This window comes from Planococcus citri, chromosome 3 (genome assembly GCF_950023065.1).
Source record: "Planococcus citri chromosome 3, ihPlaCitr1.1, whole genome shotgun sequence".
NCBI classification, from domain to species: Eukaryota; Metazoa; Arthropoda; class Insecta; order Hemiptera; family Pseudococcidae; genus Planococcus; species Planococcus citri.
The window spans coordinates 55,592,983-55,614,986 of NC_088679.1; the positions used below are offsets into that span (position 1 = coordinate 55,592,983).

A 22,004-nucleotide genomic window follows, 5' to 3' on the forward strand; every position below is an offset into this window, starting at 1 on the left:
GAGAATTGATCAGAAGAATTTTTTTCTCTTTTAAAATATTATGCCTCACAATGAGAGCATTCTTAGAAAAGGATACCAATGGAATATGGTTCAACAGTACTTGTACGGATTGCTCTCTGCATGCCAGTAGTCTGTTACATATTTTACCATTTTTTACGTAATGGACCGCTGCGGATAAATATTTTATTCCATATGGTGTCCATCCGTCTGTTGTTATAGAGCATTCGACGTCCTTCAAGTCGGCTATGAGCTTTGCCTTCATCCGTTCATATTCCTCATCTAATAGACTATCAAGTTTTTGGCTACCAGCCCCGTCTTAGTTAATTATACTCGTACTTAAGTCACCGTACTAGTGATCGATGAATTTCACTTCGAAGTTGTCGTTCATGCGTAGTCATCAAGGTTGAAATTATAATCGGTCAAGAAGTCATCGACGATGGCCATTGGCACAAGGGCTTTAGTCGTGCGGTCTTGGCGTCTGACTACGATCATACGGGCTCCATCTTTATAGTAATTGTGGAGTTCAATTACGACGTTCTCGCAGTATTCGATAAATATAATATACCAAAAAATGTACAAAATTGTGAAGAAGAACTTGCAAAGGTCAGTGTAAGTGGAAGCCGATTAACTCCTGTAGGTCAGTCGGGAAGTCCGAATCGGGGTGTTGACTCAGGACAAATAACACTAGGCAACGGCAAGTGTGTGTTCCGGTTGAAAATGGGCTTAATCGATACTTAAGCCCCTAAAACAAAAAACAGAGTAGAGTTTTTCAATTTGAGTTCTTTTTGTGGTCAGGAGAGATGATCAAAGTTGCGAAAATGGCCGTTTTTGCCCCACTTCGAGAGTTTGTAGCGACATCTATATTGTTTTGCGAAAGAAACTAAGGTCATTATCGGATTCTACGCACTTTTTTAAGTAAACTACTTTCCCCGATTTTTTATTTTTCAAGTTTCAAGCGCATACGGAAGATTTTCATTGGTGCAAATATTTTAAAACTCTGAGCGCGCACGCTGGCGTAACTCCACGTAATCGTGGCGCGGAACTGTGTTCGCCCGATGTTCAAATTGAATTTTTCATTATTTAGAAAAATTAGTCTTATGCGCTTGAAACTTCGTAAATCAAAAATCGGGGAAATTAATTTATCTACTTCAAAAGGTGCGTAGAAACCGAAAATGACCTTGGTTTTTTTCGCAAAACAATACTGATGTCGCTACGAACTCTCGAAGTAGGGAAAAAATGCCATTTTTGCAACTTTGATCATATCTCCTGACCGCAAGAACTACTCTAATTGAAAAAAACTCACTCTGTTTTTTGTTTTACAGTCTACTATCGATTAAGCCCATTTTCAACCCAAACACTTGAAGAAGTCGAAAAAAGTTGCCTAGTGTAATCGATTAATAATAATAATAATAATAATAATTAATTAATAATAATAGTGCAAATGCATGGTGAATGTGTTTTGTTGAAAAAATTACTTTCAGAATTGCTTCATTAGATTCCTTCTCGAAACTCATTCTTAATGGATGACAAAATTTGGTTGAAGAGGGATATTTGTTTTCCCATATCAATTCTCCAGTACAAGATCGAATAATTAGTAAGAGAACCAATGTTGTTATTATCGGCGGCAGCATCATCATCTGGTTCGGTCATTGGTAATAGTTGAAGCAGCGTTGAACTGGAATATTCATTCTGACGTAGCAGACGTTCCAATCAATTTTGATTTTGATTTTATGATGCGTCATGAGATCACTCAAACCTCTGAAGTGTGACAGCACTCCAACATTTTTGATTCCATTAACCTTGAGAATTTCAAGTGCTAGTGCTGTGATAATAGTGTGAAGTTCAGCAAGATTATTGGACAACGCGAATTCCTTCTGAAATGTTGAGCTTCTTTGTCGGAATTCATAAAAAAATTGACTCATCACTTACGACGATTTTCTTCGAGGGGGCATACGGTAGGCATAAGAAATATTCACGTGAGCCTATTCACAATATTGAAAGCATTTTCAAACGTACTTCTGGATTCGTCTGGGTGTTCGAGGATTGAGAAGCAGTTGTGTCATATGTGTGAGTTGAATGAACACGAAATTCCAATATATGTACGTAATTCTTTCGCTATAAAGAAATTGAAAAAAAGTATCGAGCTCGAGTATCGTTAGCCCAAGGGCTATAATTTACATATCCATCATCTTTGTTACAATGTGTACGGTTACTTACATACGATGTTATGTACACGCCTCAGAATGACATTTACGAGTTGAACAAATCGAATACATTTTCTCATGCACAAAGAAACAGAAACGATGGTAACGTTTTTGAAAAACCCGTACAATAAAACTCGTACGAGTGTTTTCTTATAAATACAATTCGAAGCCATTTAATGTTGTTTTTTCTACCGCGTAATCAAAAGCTCACGAACCATATCAATGGTGTCTATTGTTAAATGTGTACCTGTTAAAATACAAATAGAGGACCGCCGCGCCGCCGTGTAACCACATATACATACACGATTGCAGACTTGTGTGTAGAGAAGGCGGACGATTGAGGTAGAAAGGCTTCCCGTATATCTATCAAACTTCTTCACAAGTTTCTATTCTAGGACAGGTAATCCTCATGGGAGATGGCGTTCAAAATTCAATGAAACGCTGAATTGAATACACGTCGACTGGACATGCATCTGTACACTTATTGTAATTCAAATACCTTTTTTCACCGATTAATTTAATAAATTGGTCTACGCGTCACAATGCATTATACAGTACGCTACGTATGAAAGTTTTGGGCTGTGTCAGAGTAGGATGTGTAGGTATAGGTAACGGAGTCCTGCACGATACCGTATTATGTTTTTGTCTGCATTTTCGATGGATTACAATTTTTTTTCTTCAAGTTTTTGCGTAGGCAATTTCGTATGCATTTTTAGATTGATATACAACTACGAGTATGTACCTACATGGAAATATAAAAATGAGATGCTAAATAAGTTTCGTAGGTAATATTTATTCGGGTTAATTGAAAATAAATGTTGATACAAAGTATTACGATCTGTATAAAATTGAAAAGATTCTGGGGGGGGGGGGGAAATAACGAAAATAAAAATCGATTTTCTTTTGGTAGGTCCTTGATTTTCATACCTAGGAAATTCAAATTCGATCTTGGGTTTCATTTGTATACCAGATCAGGTGGAATGCTACTTCATGCATAAATATGAATATTTTGATGGACATAATGCTCGTATGTAGTTACCTGCCTCATATTTATGACAGGGATTTGCTTTATCCAAAGTAGGTTCGAGATTTGACGCGAATTTGATACGATGATGGTTGATGCGGAAAATACTGGATATCAACCATTTTCGGTGGCCGATTCTTACGTCATTGAAAATGGAAAATTTTAATTTGTCTGTCGCTTTGCAATAATTTGAAAGCAATTAGCATTAACCTACGTATTCATTGGGGTACGAGTAGATCATGAAAAAAAGTAGTTGGTGGATTCTAACCAAATTCAGCGGAGACTTATCATTTTGAGTTGAAATTTACTCATAAAAAATGTTAGCTTCGGAGGTAGGTGCCCCTTGAGAGGAAATATAAGCTCTCAAAGAAAATTAATCTTTGAGAAATTCGTGGTTTATTCGCTCCCTTCCCAATCTATTTTGGGAAAAATGGCTCAGTTTCAAATGAAAGTTGATTGAGATTCTGCGTCAATATAGGCCATTGCCATCGAATTCCAAGACCACTGTTAATTTATAAAATTTTCTACTTTTAGCTCAATTTGTGAAGGAGTTGGACAATCTCGTCATCAATGTCAATTTCTTCTGTTTTTTCGATCTTAGGTACAGGAAAAGAGATTAAAATCATCATCAAACTTACTAATTTTACGTAAAATTTCATCGCGTCTGAGACTTTATTTTTTTGAGTTAGTTTTTTGTAAGTTTTAAAATTATTTCGTAGAAAAAAATTTTGACTCTATACCTACCAACTGGTGAGTAGTTTGACCTTTCTACAGGACAGATGCGGAAACGTAGCTCATTATAGGGTTATTTAGCTGAAATGCGTCGTTTTTTCCTGGCTCCAAAATAATACTAGCGTCATTATCACTGCTTGCGAAATACACATACCCATCAAAGGTTGCTATACGTATATACGATCCCTTCTCGAATTTCACTTTTTATCGCCTTTGTTGCGACATTGATTGTTCGAGTGTAAAATTGAACTTTTCTTCAATACGAAAAGCATGCCCTTGTGTATCTCGTTGACCAATGTATTTAACGGTTGTGAGGTTTCACGTGTTTGCCAATCGTCGTCGACTCTTTTCCTCGTCCAGCTTTTCAGTTTCTTTCGTCTGGCTCACTTTACTCGCTTTTCTCTCCTTTCTTTTTTTTTTTTATTCTTTTTTTTAGCAGACTTCATTTTTCTCAGGAGCGTATATCTAATTGGATTTAAGAAGAACACGTCGTCGATCGTCTCCCTTGTCAAGTAATTCTTTTTCTAGACGAATGAATTTAATGCATTTACCGGCACGAAATGATATATTCGTCGAAATCGCAACTAGATAAGGTGATGAAGCGGTGACGTGGAGAGGGAGGGTTTAATTAATATTCCGCGGATAAGCGAAAAAAAAACAAAGACATTTACAATGTCTTTGGCTTATTAAACTGATGACTGAGTGGCTGTTTTGCTGATTGAAATTGAAATTACATTGTTATTTGCATCTTGAGAATTATTTAGTTCGTTGATATGAGTCGACGAGATGGAAGTAAAATTCGATTTCATGGTATGAAACTTCATACTCCTTTCTTCTGTGGTACCAACTTTCAATACCGGTTTTCAGAATCGTTGCCTTTAGCCTGAATCATATGGACAAAAAATTACATTATGGTGTACCTGCTACCTATTCCGAGATAGTCATTAATCATTATAAATAGCGTTGTTACTAATTTTTAAAACTACCTTACACACTTCGAACCTTTGTTATTTCATTTCAACTGGATAAGTTAATGGTTATCTTTCAAAATATCGCAATCCTCTCTCTTTAGGCCATTAGACCTTTGGACACTTCGCCAACATTTGCAAAACAAAAAGAAATCTTTATCTTATTCATTCAACCTGTACAATAACAACCCCCGAATACAGACGTATGTGTAATATGACTCATCACGAGGAAGACCAGTCCGAATTTGACTTTTGTTGTTGTTTCGAAAAAAATAACGTATGCAACAAGCTACTCCCTTGGTGCTCATTTTCAATAACAAAATCTCCATATATAAAGACTGAAGATTTTCAAAAGTTGAACAGTATTTGAGTATTAGTTTTCATCGCTTGTTGCAAGTAATTCCTGATTTCACGCGTGTGTTTTTTGCCATTTTTACTTTGTGTGAATATTTGTGGTTTTTTTTTCGTAACCAATTTTATTTTTCGTTCAGTCGTTCGCGATTTTTGCGTTTTCACAACGTGTAATTTTTTCATAACATTCGTTCTAAATTTCTCGCAATGGATAACCAATTCAATTCCATGAGTGAAATATGTGCAGATGTGCAACGTCAGATGACCGAACTCAATAAAATAAATCTACAACTCCAGGAACAAATAAAAACCGAACAGGCTAATCACGAAGCTGCCATGCTACGCGTATCCAACGAACATGCAGCGGAAATCCACGAAATGGTCGAAAATAATAAATACGTAACGTCGGAATATTTCAAGTTGAAAAAACTAACCGACGAACAGAAGACCGAAATCGACGATCTGAAACATCAGAATCGAGAACTCGAAAGTGATTTAGATCGTTGCACCAAACTGAAATCCAAATATTTGCTACGTCTCAACGAAACAACCGAGAAACTCGATGAAGAACGAAGTCTGCGAATAACTCAAAAATATGGAGTCTTGGACGCGATGAAAATTTTACGTAAAATTAGTAAACTTAGTGATTATGATGATGATGATTCAAACTCTTTTCCTTTACCGAAGATCGAAAAAACAGAGGAAATTGACATTGATGACGATTATGGAGATTGTCCAACTCCTCCACAAATTGAGTTGAAATTAGAAAATCTCATAAATACAGAATGCGGTAGCGAGTAAATATATGTATATAGAACAGAAAAATTTTCAACCAGTTGATGCTCGTTTAGAGTGAAAAGTAATGTTTGTATTGGTTATTTCTCAGTTTTTTTACATACATTTTTGTCTCTTTTGTCGTGAGAAGTTTCTATTTTTTTTTACTCATGTTCTATTTCTGACATGGAATTTCTTGAATTTCATTTTTTTCTTCCCTCTTTTTCTCCCTCAAGGAATGTTCAATTCCCAGATTAAGTCATTCATAAACTACTGTAAGTACCTTATTCAAAATATTTTCAAGTGCACGAATTTTGTAAAAAAAAAAAAAAAAATGATAAAAAATGAAAAATTAAGCTGTAGAAGTACGAATGAGTAAATTTAAATTGTGTAGATTCACTAATCGATTATTTTCTTAAAATTTGTTAAGAACCTCTAATTTGTTTTTTCCCCTTAATAAATAATTGTGCTACGTTTCAACTCGAGTATCCTTTCAAATTTAATTTAAATGATGCTGTGTGAGAAATTGGAATTTTATGAGTGACTTCAGCTGAAAAACAATGGTGAAATAATCTCAAGAAAAAATGTGATATTGCTCTAAAGGCGTGATTAACAACTCAACATGATGTTACAGGGCGTCTAACAGGTCCTACTGGTCCTATTAGTCCTACTAAAGTCCTACTTTTTTTCAATTAGGTCTTTTAAAACTTTCAATTTTATTTCCCCCCTTTTTTCCAGAATTTTGAGGGCTCATTTGTTAACTTTTTTACATTTTTGAGAGCTTTCGCCCTCGCTTCGCTCGGGCTAATTGCTCTTCTTTTCCCGCATAAAAAACGTATTGTTCTAATTCAAGAAATGTTCAAAGTTTGAATCAGAAAAATAAAATCCTCCCTCCATAAAGAAACTTTTTGTTTTCACTTCTCAAAACATGATTGAATTTTTGCATTCAAATACCATCGTTTTTATGCCTCTCGGAATACTGATTTCTGAGAGCTTTTGCCCTCGCTTCGTTCAAGCCCGTTCGCTTTACTTTGTCAATCTTGGATTTTTCAAAAAAAAAAAAATCATGACTCGAATTTCAATATTTTGAAACAAAATGACGAACTTTTTATAAGTAACTCATCTGAAAGTCCTGCTAATAGTCCTACTTTTTTATTTTGAAATTTTCAGGGTGTCTAACACTCCTATTTATCCTATTTATCCTACTAAAGTCCTTTTTTTTGCCTATGCCACCTTTTTGTCCTTTTAGTGTCATTTTTTTCAACAATTTTATCCAAAAGTCCTTTTTTTTCAAAATGAGTTTCAAATTTTCAATTTTTTCCCGTTTTTTCCGGAATTTTGAACTTGTAGAAAAGGGCTCATTTGTCGACAACATTAGTACCTTATTATTTAGGTATTCATTTCAGTGGAAAAGAGGAATATTTCAAAAGCTCTCATTGTACATACCTGACCTCGTCTACTATTACCACCATAAGGCTGGAATCTTGCATTGCCTCCTCGACCGGCCATTGTAAAGACCATTATTCTTTGAATTAAAGCACAAGCGGCACCCAATAAGCAAAAAGTGAATGCAAAAGCTTTCTTGCAATCAGCGAATACTTAGCTGCAGATGGCTTGTTTTTAAGGACCGATGCTTGACTTATGGTCAAGTATAGGAGTCGTCCGAACTGGTGTCCTCAACAGTTATGTACTCGTCGTCTCCAATTAGAATTGTATGCGAATTAGAATTTTCAGCGAAACTTCAACTTTATTTTGATAGGTCGTAAGGTCATTTCTGCGTAATTTAACAACGAATCATTTTTACTTCAAATTGGAGAGGCGTCTCTACTTACGTGACGGGATGTTTGGTATTATACTGGGCAATTCACCTTAAAAACGACTGTATACAGGTGTTTGTCCAAAACAGGGCGAATTATCGAATTATTCGGGATACGATGTAAGGTAAACCGAAGGGGAATCTATGCAGCATTCATGTTTATTTCAAGTTCGCGCCACCGTGTACATTATTATTCATTACTCGACGACGATGATGATGTATTAATGGCGATCAGTAGTCCAGATAATGAATATCTATCGAATGTACGAGTAATATGGATAATGTAGAGCGGAAGTAAATACCAGAACCCGAATTACCAATATATAGAAAGCACCATCGATCGAATTTAATTTATTATACTCGATGCTTCGATTGACTGCTGTGGTGTGTGTGGTGTATCTTCTAAAGCGATTATTAATTGCCAAATAACGTGGCGAAGCTCTCTGTCGCGCTTTAACCAAGCGTAACGTTGATTTTGTTATCAGATTGTAGGATTTTTTTTATTTCCATTTCATATCCCATCTATCTACTCAGTCATTCATACGGCACGGTGTTACGTTTTTTTTTTTTTTTCTGTCGAAAGTATAAACATACCCAACACACATACATATACGTCATGTTCGTGGAAGGGTAGAGGTAGGCGAGTGGTACAGTAGAATTCGAAGCAAGCATATGAGGGATGTTTCAAAATAATCATATTTCGTTGACTTTCATTTATTGGGGATAATGCGAAACGGTAGCTTTTAGAAATAGTTTTTGCACACAACGAAATAAAGTTACTCAAATAAACGGAAACGGATTTTTTCCCCGTGCTAGGACCTAGTCTACGTAAAGGGTGCATGGTGCGTAGCGGGGTCGAGGGTGGTATATGAACGTTGACGCGATAGAGAGATACGAGCAGGGAAATCCGTTTATAAAAATGGTAAAAAAAAATAAGAGAGAAATATATGCGTTTATGCATATTCATCTTTGCATATACGAGAGTATGTTATGTGTACGAGTAGGTACGAGTAGTTGAGTTAAGACCTGTTATCAGAGCTCCATTATTGAAGTTCGATGTGTGGCAGTTTTTCCTGCTGCTATTCATTGTGGGTAGTGATGAGATGCGCCTCCGGGGATTATCCTAACCAATTGTAAGAGGGTTGAAAACTGATGTTTGATATAAACCTAAATCTTTCAAATATTTATAGTGATATAAAAGGGTCCTTGTTTATGCCCGGCTATTGTATTGTTTCGTAATAAAAAAATTCTTGCTGAGTACTTACACTAATAGGATGTCGTTTTTGTTGTTTTTTTTGTGTGTTGATACGCGAATAATTTTCTTTTTTTTTTCAACTAGCGTATTTTTTTGATTCGAAGAACTGTTGATTTTCGTGATTTTCTCGTTTGATTAAGTGAATAACGTAACCGTAATCCGAATTGACTGGAAAATTTTTGTTGAGAAACGAAGTTCATCTATAACTGATGATCTCATATAAATCATCAGTATCATCACCTAATTGGCTAATTTCAATTTTTGAAATTTCTCAGCTCGAATACTCCCGCTGTTGAAAAATGGTGTTTTGACTGTTTCGTTCATTTAAACATTTACATGACTAAATCTCGAGAATGAAAGACACTTTTTTTTTTAAATATGTACAGATACAGAACAGACAAAATGTATCGCATTAAGTTTATGCATGTATTGTGGGTTGAAATGCACACGTATTATTAGATATACTTAAGACTACAATAATTGACTTTGACTCGGACAGATAAAAAAGCGAAATATTAAACAAGAAAACAAAAACACGATGAGTAAAGTATAAGTACGAGTACTAAGTACCAAATAAATTAAAACAAAAAAAAAATGGACGCGCACGCAGGTGGTAGACTAACCAAGTGATTAACTGCGAATGAAAAGTATCTAACCTATCCATTTACTTAACCTACTTACTCTTAAATGTAGGTACATACTACAATCTGACACATTTTTACAAACATTAGTGTACTAAAACACTAAAAAGTTGATATTGCTTACGTAGTTGAATTATTAACAGCCATATACGGATACAGTAGGTAGGATTAGGATAGACGTATCTAATCTACTGTCAACCTGATCGCCTCGGATAGGCTAAATGCTTTCATTTACAGTTTACATCTGATGAAACGTAGCTATAGCTAGCGTCGCACCGAGTTGATGTTAGAATTTAGTACGTAAATGCAGCTAAATTAGGAAAAATATGCGTCTTACTGGAAGACGTATAGTACATAAATTAAGTTACTTATAAGTACATATATCAAGTGAAATGCAGACTGAAAGTTTTCAATAAAGTGAGATGAAATGAAGTTTCGAGTACTGGTGTGGGTACACACCCCCTGCAGAGCCTCCTAGGTCCGCAGGAGGGCAGCGAAATTTATGTAAAAACACTGCCCACATCTCATGTATTCGCACACGTACCACATGAATCAACTCCTTAACTTACGAGTATAACATTACCTATATTTTAATAAATGCATCGAGCGAGTACCTTAGAAAACACCTCCGTGAAGCTAGCTACTCAGGACTACGCTTGTTAGTACATTGATAACACTATGGACGTGCATATGGGAATGGCTCACTTCGTCTTCTGCGGCGATTAAGACCATTTTTAGTCGATTTCGTCGAAAAAGACCGGAAAAAATGAATTTTGAACGTGAATAAAAAAATTGTTTCAAAGTGAAAGTTTTTCAAGCTTCTCATTTTTTTTTACTCAATTTTCCAATGAAGTTTTAATGAATGCACCTTACATTAGAGTGGGTTGCAAAAAGAAATCTACGGATTTGAACCAAATTCAGCGGATACCTTCATTTTGAGTTGAAAGTCACCCACAAAGAATTTAAGCCTCTAAGGTGCTCCTGGAGGAGAGATATAAGACATCAAAGAGGAGGCATTTTAGGAAAAAAGTCATGGTTTTTTACTTTTCTCACTAAGTATACTCAACGTGTTTTGAAAAAAAATGGCTCAAATGAATGTATTTGAGATTGTGTCGATCCATGCTATTGCCTTCAATATCTAAAACCACTTCGAGGGTTCTGCTGAGCAGTTAAAAATTTGCAAGTACATAGCTTATTTTTGGCTGAATTTGTGTCCTCTGAAAAATTTTTCTTCGTTAGTATTTCGCATAAATTATGCAAAAATAATGAAAGATTGTATTCTCAAAACTGGAGAAAATATTTTCTAGAACATTCTAGAACGCAGTGGTGCCAACTTTCAATTTTTTTTCCAATTTCAAAAAACTGAAAAAATTTTCGAATTTTTTGACTTAATCCGATTTTTTGAAATTAGCAAAACTGATGAGAAAATTGGCACCACTGCGTTCCAAAAATAAAAAAAGTTCCCGGTTTCAGCAATGAAATATTTTGATATTTTGGCAGAATTGATGCGATATTGTATTTGCGAGGAAAAAATTTCCAAAAAATGGATTTGTTCAAAAATAAGCGATTTGCAAATTTTCAGCCATTCAGTAAAACCCTAAAAAAGTGACCTTGGGTATGGGTTTTGACAACGATAGCACAGATCAACGCAGAATCTCAAATAGGTACTTTTCATTTGGGACTGGCCCCTTCTTTGAGGCCTCATATCTCCTGCCCTGGGTCACCTCCGAAAACTAAATTTTTTGAGTACTTGATATTCAGCTCAAAGGAACGGTCTGCGGAATTTGGTCAAAATCCGACGACTTTTTTTTAGGGCCATCCACCGTAATGTAAAGTAGGTACATAGGTACCTACAGAATATGAAATTTGAGCACATTTTAATGAACGGACATAGTGGTTCGTATTCCTTGATAGTGTGATTGTATTCATAGCAGACAATTAGACTGCTTTTAATCATGTTAGATGGAAGGTCCATAGCACAAGAATCAATATTAATCTCGAAATTGATATTTTTGACCCTATTCGCAGAACCCTCGTATTTTTGAAACTGAAATCGACGAAGTGGGCCCTTTCCATATGCACGTCCATAACTATCGTCATGTACCATGTTGATGTACTTTCTGTTCGTATTTCTACCCACGAGTAGTACCACCACATGTGCACGCTTAAATGAAAATTGAAAGTTTGCCTGCAGTGCTCTGTATCGTTGTCTTGTTGGTATCGTTAACCTTTGGTTGCTGAGCCCGAGCCACGGTACACCCATTGATGGTTATCATTTAAGTAGGTATACGCAGGTAATTCTAGGTAGGTACATAGGGGTTCGTCGTCGTATAGGAATAGGTACGTCATTCCGTCATGAGGATCGCTATAAAGTTGGTAACGCTGACATGGAATCGCCGCTGCTGCTTGATCCGCCGCCGTTTGCCGAACCCGACGAATACTTTGGCTTACAAACGCAGCCACTCTCCACTAGCACGTAATCTTGGCCGGTCAGGGTGACCGGACCTAGCGGTATGACCAAAAACAAATAAGGCACGTACGTTTGCGTACATTCTCCTCTTACTATATCACATTCGCTCGATCTGAAAAGCAAATAAAACAAATCGATTAATGTCTATACGTCTTTTTGGTTGTGTTCGCGATAAGTGACCATCTTGGCATTTGCCAATGACCATTGGCTACGTTCGAAAATTTCAAGCCTGATTTTTCCTTATACGCCTTGGGTTGCTATGAGAGTCACCTTTGGATTTTACTTTTCATAGGTTGTAACCCCCCAAAAAAGCACGTATAAAATGCCCTCAGAATGTACTTAGTAAATTAAGCCCTCCAAGCAAATCTTGGGATAGACTCGACATCAGCTGTGACACAAAACGAAAGTCCATAAAAAAAAAAATGTACGAAAATAAGTTTTTTCAAAGCATCTACCACTTCTATTAGGTTATCAAAAAAACATCTTATTGGCCACAAATTGCATTACCAAAAATTGATCAAATACCTAGAGGTAACAGCCCAGTATTTCCACCCTCTCTTTTTTACCCTCAGAAATTCTGTGAAAAATGAGCCACCAAGGTCATAAATTGATTTGAAAACCTTATTAATATATTTCATCAGAACTGTTTGGTAACAATAATTTTGAAGTGGATCAAAAGAAATAGGGAATTAGCCCAGTTTTTCTTCTTTTTTTTCACTCCATTTTCAGAAGGCATTCTCAAAATTGAATGATAATATGCAACAATGCAGAAATTGAATTTTTGCTGAATTGACCTTCTGGTTACTGAATATTACCCACCATAAATTGATAAAAAATTATCATAATTGTTGAGTTGAATTTTGCGAAAATGGCTTGTAAATTAGTCAAGTTAAAATGCGTTTAAAATCGTTTAAATTGACTGAAAATCAATGAAACGTTGTGAAAAATCGAGCAAAGTATCGCAACATCCCCAGTTATGAAACAAGTGGTGCAAAATTATGAAAAAATAGATGAATTATCGAGATGGAGAGAAATCGTGAAAAAAATTACCTACTCGAAGAATAACATTAATCGTAAAATTTGTTTTTCCATGTGGTGGACACCTTGCTTTTACAGATGTAAAAAAAGCAGTTCACTCCTCCGAATTTACATGCGAAATTTCAGCTTCCTGGTCAATTTGATCAGGTGGGGGTATAACTCAATATTTGTCAAGGTCAAAAAGCCGAAAAAATTTGTTTTTTCACTTCTCTACAACCCCTTCCAAATTTTAGATATCCGCAACTTCGAAGCCCAATTCATTCCCACTCAACCCCTTTGAATGTAACGTCGAACCGAGCTTAAATACCGAATTTGAGCGAATTTCGTTGAAATCCCTCCTGCTATTGTTCTTAATACGTAGTCTGGCAAAAAAAATCAGACATCTGAAACATTGATGAAAATGGACTTTTGGGATGCTATTGTTTTTAATACGTAGCCTGGCAAAAAAAATTAGACATCTGAAATAATGATAAAAATAATAGACTTTTGAGGCTCAAAATGAGTTTTGTGACTGGTCCTACCCCTCGACAGGCAGGGATGCTACGCGGTTACTTTTTAAGTAACCAAGTTACTAAAGTTACTAATAGTAACTTTTGGTTACTTTTTTAAAATTTTGGTTACTAAAAGTTACTTTTTCCGAGTTTTTTCACAAATATCCTTTTTTTTCTTCAAAATTTTACCCAGAACTCTTTTTTTTTCTCATAAAAAATGATGTTGTTTTACCTCTCAGGAATTGTGAATTTTCGAAAGCTTTTGCCCTCGCTTCGCTCGGGCTTTTCTTCATATTTCTATAAATATAGGCATAATAATTTCCTGAAAAATTAAAAATTTTGAAGCCAAGAAAATCAACTTTTTACTTACATCATCAGGAATGACGTTGTTTTAAGTCTCATATCATCAATTTTCGCAGCTTTCGCCCTCGCTTCGCTCGGGCTTTTACTAATATTTTACAAATGACAAATAGGTACCTATGTATATGTAATTTTCTGAAAACTTTTAAAATTTGAAGCTTTTGAAGCCACGAAAATCAACTTCTTGCTTAAAAAATGAGGTTGTTTTATGTTTCGAATCATAAATTTTTCGCAGCTTTCGCCCTCGCTTCGCTCGGGCAGATATGAATTCTACTGCTACAATTCTCAGACATTTCCTAAAATGGAAAAATCAACTCGACAAATTCCAAAAACATAATCTCATCAATATCTGACCAATTATTTGAAAAAATCTTGTTGTTGGGTGGGGGGGGTGTGGTGGTAGAGTAAAAGTTGGGGAAAATCTAGCGTGAAAAGTTGGGAGAATTTCAGCCCCCCCCCCAACACATCGCTTCATCACACCTCTGAAAATAAAATGTAGTAGTTTTGTATGGATCAGAGTTTTTCGGTCACCTCACCTATATTTTTTGCATTGAAAATTTTTTTGGTCACTTTTTTGGTTACTTTTTGGTTACTTTTTCCAGCTTTTTTGGTTACTAAAGTTACTTTTTTTGCGAAAAATTTGAGTAGCATCCCTGCAGGCTGTATTAGTCTTATTTTTCCTTCGTTGTGAGGAAAATCAGGCTGAACACAGAAACAAACACTTACTCGCACACTTCGTAGATCACTTGTTGCAACAAATCGGGAAATTTCTGAACAATGGTGACTGGTTGGCCGGAAGTAAGCGACACGCCGTACATCGGAGCTGTGGTATTATATCGCGTTTTGCATAGTCTTGCCGGACTACTCGATTGGCAAAGGTCTCTGTGATTGAAGTCTCTTTCTGCGATTTGCAATTAGTCATGCAACAAAAAGCAAACGCGAATCATGTAGGTACAAATTAAATAATTGACGAACGTCGACACGCTCCAACTGCAGATAACAAGAATGAGTCGAGCGGAGCGCAGCTAAAGCAAACACTATCTACCATCTACACAGGTACAACTAAGGAAGTTAGCTATGTAAAATAAGAGATATTACGTACTTGTTCTTGACAGCATACCGGCTGCGTTAGCTGTGTCTTCGGTATCGATGCCGTTCGCGAAATCTGCGTATTTCTGGAGTAAAATTCTTTTGGTTTTGTACGGATCTGTGGCGTTGTACGATCTTCCAGATCGCGAAGAAGACGATGGCCAATTTTTACGAAACATTCTGGCTATAGAAGCTCTGTAAGTTATCGAGTCAAGTAACAGATGTGAGAAGTTATGTCGAAGGAGTAGGAATTAAGTAGTACATATAACGAGAATAATGCACTTACGACGGATAAGGAAGGTCACCGGGTCCGATACAGTCTGCCGGATCGATTAATGCATCGCCCCACGTGTATTTCAAATTTTTGCTGTACGCTCCGCATTTTATCGTTGATTTGGGATCCGATGTCTCTTCGCATTGATTCTCGACGCTAAGCCACAGCAAGAGAAATACGATCTTACAAATTTGACCAGCCTGAAATCCAAATATATACGCGATTAAAATACCTATATCGCGGTGAACTAATTTTATATACACGACTTTTATATGTATAATAATTTACGAAGGGTGTGGGTATCTCGTGGACTCGATATCAAGCGGACGAAGGTTGATATCTGGCTGTTTACATTCGACGTCTGTGTGCATACAAATATTATACCTAATTGGGTGGATTTTTTTTCGGCCGCAGCAATGGCATTATATAGCCGGAAACACTGACTACAGTTAACCGCAATTTTTGTACTTGTGAGCGACGTACGCCAGTTCACCAAAGAAATCTTATCGCGTCATCGATACTCGAAGTAGAACCGTTAGATAATCGCTATTCGTAAACGCCACCTACACCGCATCGCCGAGTTGCTGACAAATTGCAATCACAACACCACTTATGGGTTGAGGAACTTGAATCTAGCGGAGCTGGGAACTCAAGTTCAGATTCAATTTTGAGTTACATAGCTCGCTGTTTGATTCTTTTCGAAAAGTTTGGACAAACTCGTCTCCTCTTTTTTTCCAATTTGAACGTCCGAAGTAATTCAGCGAACTGACTTCAAACATTTTCGTGCGAGAAGTTGATCTGGGAAAATGTTGTTGTGATATTTGAAAAAAAGTTCAATTCAAGCCACATCCAGACATCCTTCATTTAGAAATTACAGATTCGCTCAATTTTCTCAGAACGATCGCCCAAGTTGATTTCTGTTGTCAGATTCGAGGATAGTTGATAAATATTTGATATAAAATCCAATCTCCTGACGATTTTCTTGTACTATATTTTTTTTGGGATTGATGTGCCTAATGGTAACATTTCATTGATTTTGACAACTTTATGACAGCTCAGGAAGAAAAATTTTCACATCACAGTAAAATTGGAATGAAATTGGATAAAATAAGGATTTGGTGGAAAACAAGGGTTTGTGGAAATTTTTGACAAATGAGAAAATTCATGTTCGAAAATCTGCTAAACCCTCCAGAAATGTTTAAAAGTCGCTGGAGGCTCCAAAACGACTCGATATCCATGAAGTTGATTCAATAGCGCGTTGAAATTAGAGTGTAGTGTGAATTTTGACTTTTTAACGTTATTTGGTAACATTTTATAGAAATTCCAAGTATCAAAATGTCGCTGGAGGCTCCAGAACGGCTGGAAATGCGTTAAATATCGTTTTCAATCGATTTGGCAGTTTGGAAATAGGGTATATTCTAAATTTCAGTTTTCTAGATCACTTTGATGAAATTTTGATTTTTCCCCTCATTTTAGGCACGAAGATTCTCAAAAATTCACAGATAATAGAGAAATGTATCTGAAGTCAAATGATAGAAGACCATTTTCAGCGTTTTTTGCAATTTTTGGAAAAGTTTATTTTTGCCATTTCTTGAAATATTTATGGTCCTGCGTGATCAGAAGATATTAACCGATTCGATTATTCTTTTTTGCATCGTAAGGGGTATGGTCTCCTAGGGACAAGTTTTCCGCGGTATTGGAACTTGCGAAACCCAATTTCGTAATTTTTGGCTTACCCTACTGCAGATACCCAATTGCCCTTAATGCAGGGATCGTACTGGATTACTTACTGAAGAAATTTTTCAATTTTTTTTTGTTGCGCGAAAATACGGTTGAATCTCTTAATCTTCTCCAAAATTTTTCCTAACGAGTCGCTTTTTGCCCGAAATTTGGAAATTCTCTATTGAATTGTCGAGAAATCTCGATTCGTTTTACATTTTTCAATTAAAAACAAGAAGTTCTAATTTTTTTTGGTGAGTTTTCTTTCTTTTTGGTTACATATTTTTTTGAGACGAAGGGGGTGAGTTCAAGCCCTGAAATTGGCCCATGCCGCAGACCATATTTTTTTTTGTAGTAGTTGATCTCAAGTGCTTCAGGTCATCGACGTGGCCAAGATGAATCTAATGAAACTTCACTGGAACACAATCACGATGATCTTTGGATGACAAAATGCATCTACTTGTATTTTTCAAAAACCTCGTAGCTTGAAATTTTTGGCCCCAGTTGATTTTGTTCTGCAAGTTCCAGGAAGTGAAAATGTTTTCAGCCTCATCGCATTATTTTCTGTCTCCTCGATGCTTAGAAAATAAGAGTGGGCAACTTTTCTTTTTGTTTTTTTCACGCATGAAATCCTGCAAATGAATTGAATTGAACTGAATTTATTTGAAATTATATTCGTGATTTTGATTCGGATGATTTGTTTCGTGATTCGTCCGAATCCCTGATCCATGCTATGTAATTGACTTGAATACTTGAAATTTCAACTTCTTCAGCGAAAATTACAATCTGGAGAGTGGAGAACCAGGTTATAAATAACGTAGTTCATGCTTACTCCTAAGATAGATTTTCTACAAACTCGGTAAATTTGGCGTCCAAGAACGCGAATATGAGCATGTACAGGGACTGTCTCTAGACACAATTTTTGAGGATGATTGAACATGATCTGTACTGGTAATACAGATGAACAAAGACAACATTATCAGCGTGGTACTTGTAGGTACTTGCGAGTGTACTGTCTTGGCTCATGAATGTAATTTGCTTGTAACAATGTGCATTTGAGTTTATGAAATATCTAGCTCATTCTCAAGTATGTTAGGAAGAGGACTAATCAAACATGCATCGTATCTATCTTCACTGGCATCCATGGTAATCAACACCGAGGTATCCATCCGTACCTATCAATGATTGGATTGTCGTCATCATCATCATCATGATCATCATAGATGCGTTGTTTGCATTGAAGCATATCGTATAGGTACTCGATGCTTCTATTTGATCTTCGTTACTCGTGAGTAGGTACTGCTGTACGCTCTTGGTGTTTTGGAATAACACAGAAGATATGAGTTCTTCTTCAACAACAACAACAGCAACGTCGTCGATGACGATGATGAAAACGATAACGATGCGGTGGTTCGGTGCGGCGACGAAAGACAATGACGGACTAAAATCGAAACGATGTGCGAGATAATAATATTGGGTCGAGTTGCCCAAAGAATTGAAAGAATTCCTAGATACGTTTTATGCGATAGACTTGAAACTAAAGGTAAAACGTACACGTACCAAATCTACTTACGAGTACAACGAAACTGAAAGAAATGAAACGAATACGAAACGAAGATGATGAATAACAAGTACGAGTACGAGTTTACCTGTGTGTGTATAGGTAAAGCTATGGCCTGGCATGGAAAGTCAATGGCAATGGCATGCCGTAGGCCAAAGCAGAGGGATAGGTAAAGAGTATGCGGCGGTGGCGGCGTCAACGTTAATATAGGTTACGCAGCGTTCGGATGAACCGGAAGAACCGTTAACCAAACAACCAGTCATCTAGACTACGCGTCGCCCTTTAATTTAGCAATTACCTCACGCTAGCGCTATTTGACGATATTACCTGCTCTGCCTCTGCTGCTGAGGCTTTAGCGGTGGCCTGTGGCCTGTGGCTGCACTTCACACAGTGCAAAGGAGAAAACAATTTGTGAAAATTTTCCAAACTCGTACTTCGTAGGGTAATTTAGTCAACTGCAGTGTCTGCAGGTATGCGGGAGATAACTAATATAGTAGGTACTACCTGAAGTAATATATACAAAACACAAGTAGACCATCTCCCGTATTTCACCCTCATGCAATTCTTACGCTGATTATAGTTACGCGGTACAGCGCTAGTATCGACTGAACACCTACTCAACCGAGAAAGCAGTCTCAGTCTCTCAGACTCAGAAACATGAGGAAAATACTGTTTATTCAATTTTTCTTGGAAATGAAGGGGTTCAGGAAAATTTTTATAAGGACTTCGTATATTAAAGAGGATACAATTTTCTTTAGATTGGTACAAATTTTTTTCAATTTTGTAAAAAAAATGGCGATTTTCAAATTTTTTTAATGGTCAAATTTTCTTGTACTTACATATTTAAACTTTGAATTGAATTTACTCGAAATTTTCATGGAGGACATAGGTATTTGAGGTAAGAAAAATGATCAGACGTTAAATTCTCCATAACTCCCAACAGATGGAGTTGGTTTGAAAGTTGTCTGCGCTGTAGAAAAAAAGTTATAAAAGCTCAAAGTTGTAAAACCCTTGGAAAAAAATTGTTCTTTCGTGTTGTGATGCAATTTATTCGAAATTTTGATTGAGGACGTACGAGGGTCGTTCAGTAAGCAACGTCCGTAATGGCTCTAGCTCGTGAACTAATGTGGGTAGCGAGTTCGTTGAGGTGTTGAGAGAAAGCCACACTCTTCCCGGTTGTTTTAGTTCAAACCCCATGTTTCTACCTCATTCCAGTGAGTTTTTATGGTCTGTTTAATTGTTGAGTGACCTCACTCAAGTTTTTTCCCAACTTGAAAAAGGTTCTCTGGACCCTCACTCATTTTTCGCTTATTACTCGTCTAATATGTGTTTAAACAGAAAAATAGTTATTACAAAATTTGAAGTAGATAAAATTTACAACAAAATGGTGTCGTAGGTTATCTAGTGCAGGTACTGAGTTTGTCAGAACGGTAGAAGAAAGCCACATCTTTTCCAGTTCTACTGCTTCACACCGCATGTTTCTATCTCATGCCAGTAAGTTTTTAGTGTCACATGAGTGTGAGTGCGGAGAATTTACATCAATTTGGACCATATTCTCTTATTGTGCTTCCCAACTTGAGTGACTATAAAACCTTACCGGCTTGAGGTAGAAACATGTGGTTTGGAGCAGTAGAACTGGAAACGATGTGGCTTTCTTCGACCCTGTCAACGAACTTTGGGACCTGCATTGGTTTGCAAGCTAGAAACAAATCTCAACTTCGGAAAAAACTTGAGTGAAATCACTCAATTCAACAGACTTACTGAACGACCCTCGTAGGTATTTGAGGTAAGAATAATGATCTACGTTAAATTCTCCACAACTGAGACTGTTTTCTTGGTTGAGTATGTGTTCAGTCGATACTAGCGCTGTATCACGTAACTATAATCAGCGTAGGAATTGCATGAGGGTGGAATACGGGAGTAGGTCTACTTGTGTTTTGTATATAAGGTATGTATTACTTTAATACTACCTATGTGTAAACGAAATCGTAGGTACTCGGAGATAGCTTACTTGCAGCGTGGACGCTATGATCATAGCTGCGAGCGATTGGAAATTCCAAATTCGTGTCGAAGAATGAATACAATCACCGAAAAGCTATCAACAATGTACTCGTATGTGAGCCTGTATGCCGACAAATAGGTATATCCGAATTACGAAGAATCAAAATGACTGATGCTGCTGCTGTTACGCCGGCGGCTGCTGCGTCGTCATTTCAGACCACCACGCTTCATCTGTATCATAATTTAATTCGCATTCGCACGGTACAGGTACACATACACAACGATGACGACGACGATAGCGACGAGGTAAAAAGTCAACGACCCGCTCGATCCTACGGTATAATTTTCAACAGTTGTTCATTTAACCAGATCTTCGCAGCTTCGGCGACAAATACGAGTACGAAACGTCGAACACCATGGACTCGTCTCCGGCTAAGCTTATAACACCACTTAATTTATCACTCCGCAGGTCGCTATGTGTTTATTATTTGGTATTACCGCGATCGTGTATACGCGATCACGACGACCATCACTTCAGGTACCAAAGATGACTGAACTGCCAACGCCAACAACTGTTCACTGTTGCTCTTCACGGCAGCTCTTGCCGTCGTCGACGTCTTCTCTTCCTCTTCTTCTTTTGCTTCTTCTTCGTCTTCTTCTTCTGGTTTACGTCTTTGATCGTGTTCGTCTCACGTTGCTGCAGCCGTTCATGCTCCGCTTGCCGCTCGCCATCAGCAACCAGATACTGGCCTACCTAGTACCTACCAACGCGACTGCATTCTCCTCCATTACGTCAACATGATGTACTTCTTGTAGTCATTCACGTTATACAACCATCCATATTGACGGTCATACCTCTCATTCCGCTGGTATAACAAAAAAAAAAAAATGTATTCTTGGTCTTTCATTATTGATTGAAAAAAATGAATTTTCAGTCTAGTAATAAAATTTGACTGAGTCATAAATATTAAAATAAGATAGGGTCATTCCATGCCAAATCGGCGGATTTTTGCAGGAGGGGTCTTCAATTTTTTTCAAAATCAGATCATTTGTAGAGGTCATCAAACGATGACGAATGACGCAAACCGGACATTTTTTCGTTTTTTTTTTGACGGAGCTGTGGCGCTTCAAAGTTCTCCAAAATGGCCGAAAATGCAAAATTTCAGTTGCAAATTGCTCCGGTTGTACGTGGTATAGAATTTTGAACTTTTTTTCAAATTGTAGTACTTTGAGAGG

At 36.9% G+C, this 22,004-nt stretch overlaps 1 protein-coding gene across 1 annotated transcript; it reads right to left on the minus strand.

Annotated features, from left to right (window-relative positions):
- Window positions 1–9,529: 9,529 nt before the first annotated feature.
- On the minus strand, window positions 9,530–21,371 carry LOC135840957 (uncharacterized). The gene is made up of 5 exons (XM_065357717.1): window positions 20,779–21,371; window positions 15,500–15,687; window positions 15,227–15,408; window positions 14,851–15,025; window positions 9,530–12,347 (listed from the first exon to the last, which is right to left on the minus strand). The coding sequence occupies exons 1-5, from the start codon at window positions 20,800–20,802 to the stop codon at window positions 12,131–12,133; spliced, it is 786 nt and encodes a 261-aa protein (XP_065213789.1). The 5' UTR covers window positions 20,803–21,371; the 3' UTR covers window positions 9,530–12,130.
- Window positions 21,372–22,004: the final 633 nt, after the last annotated feature.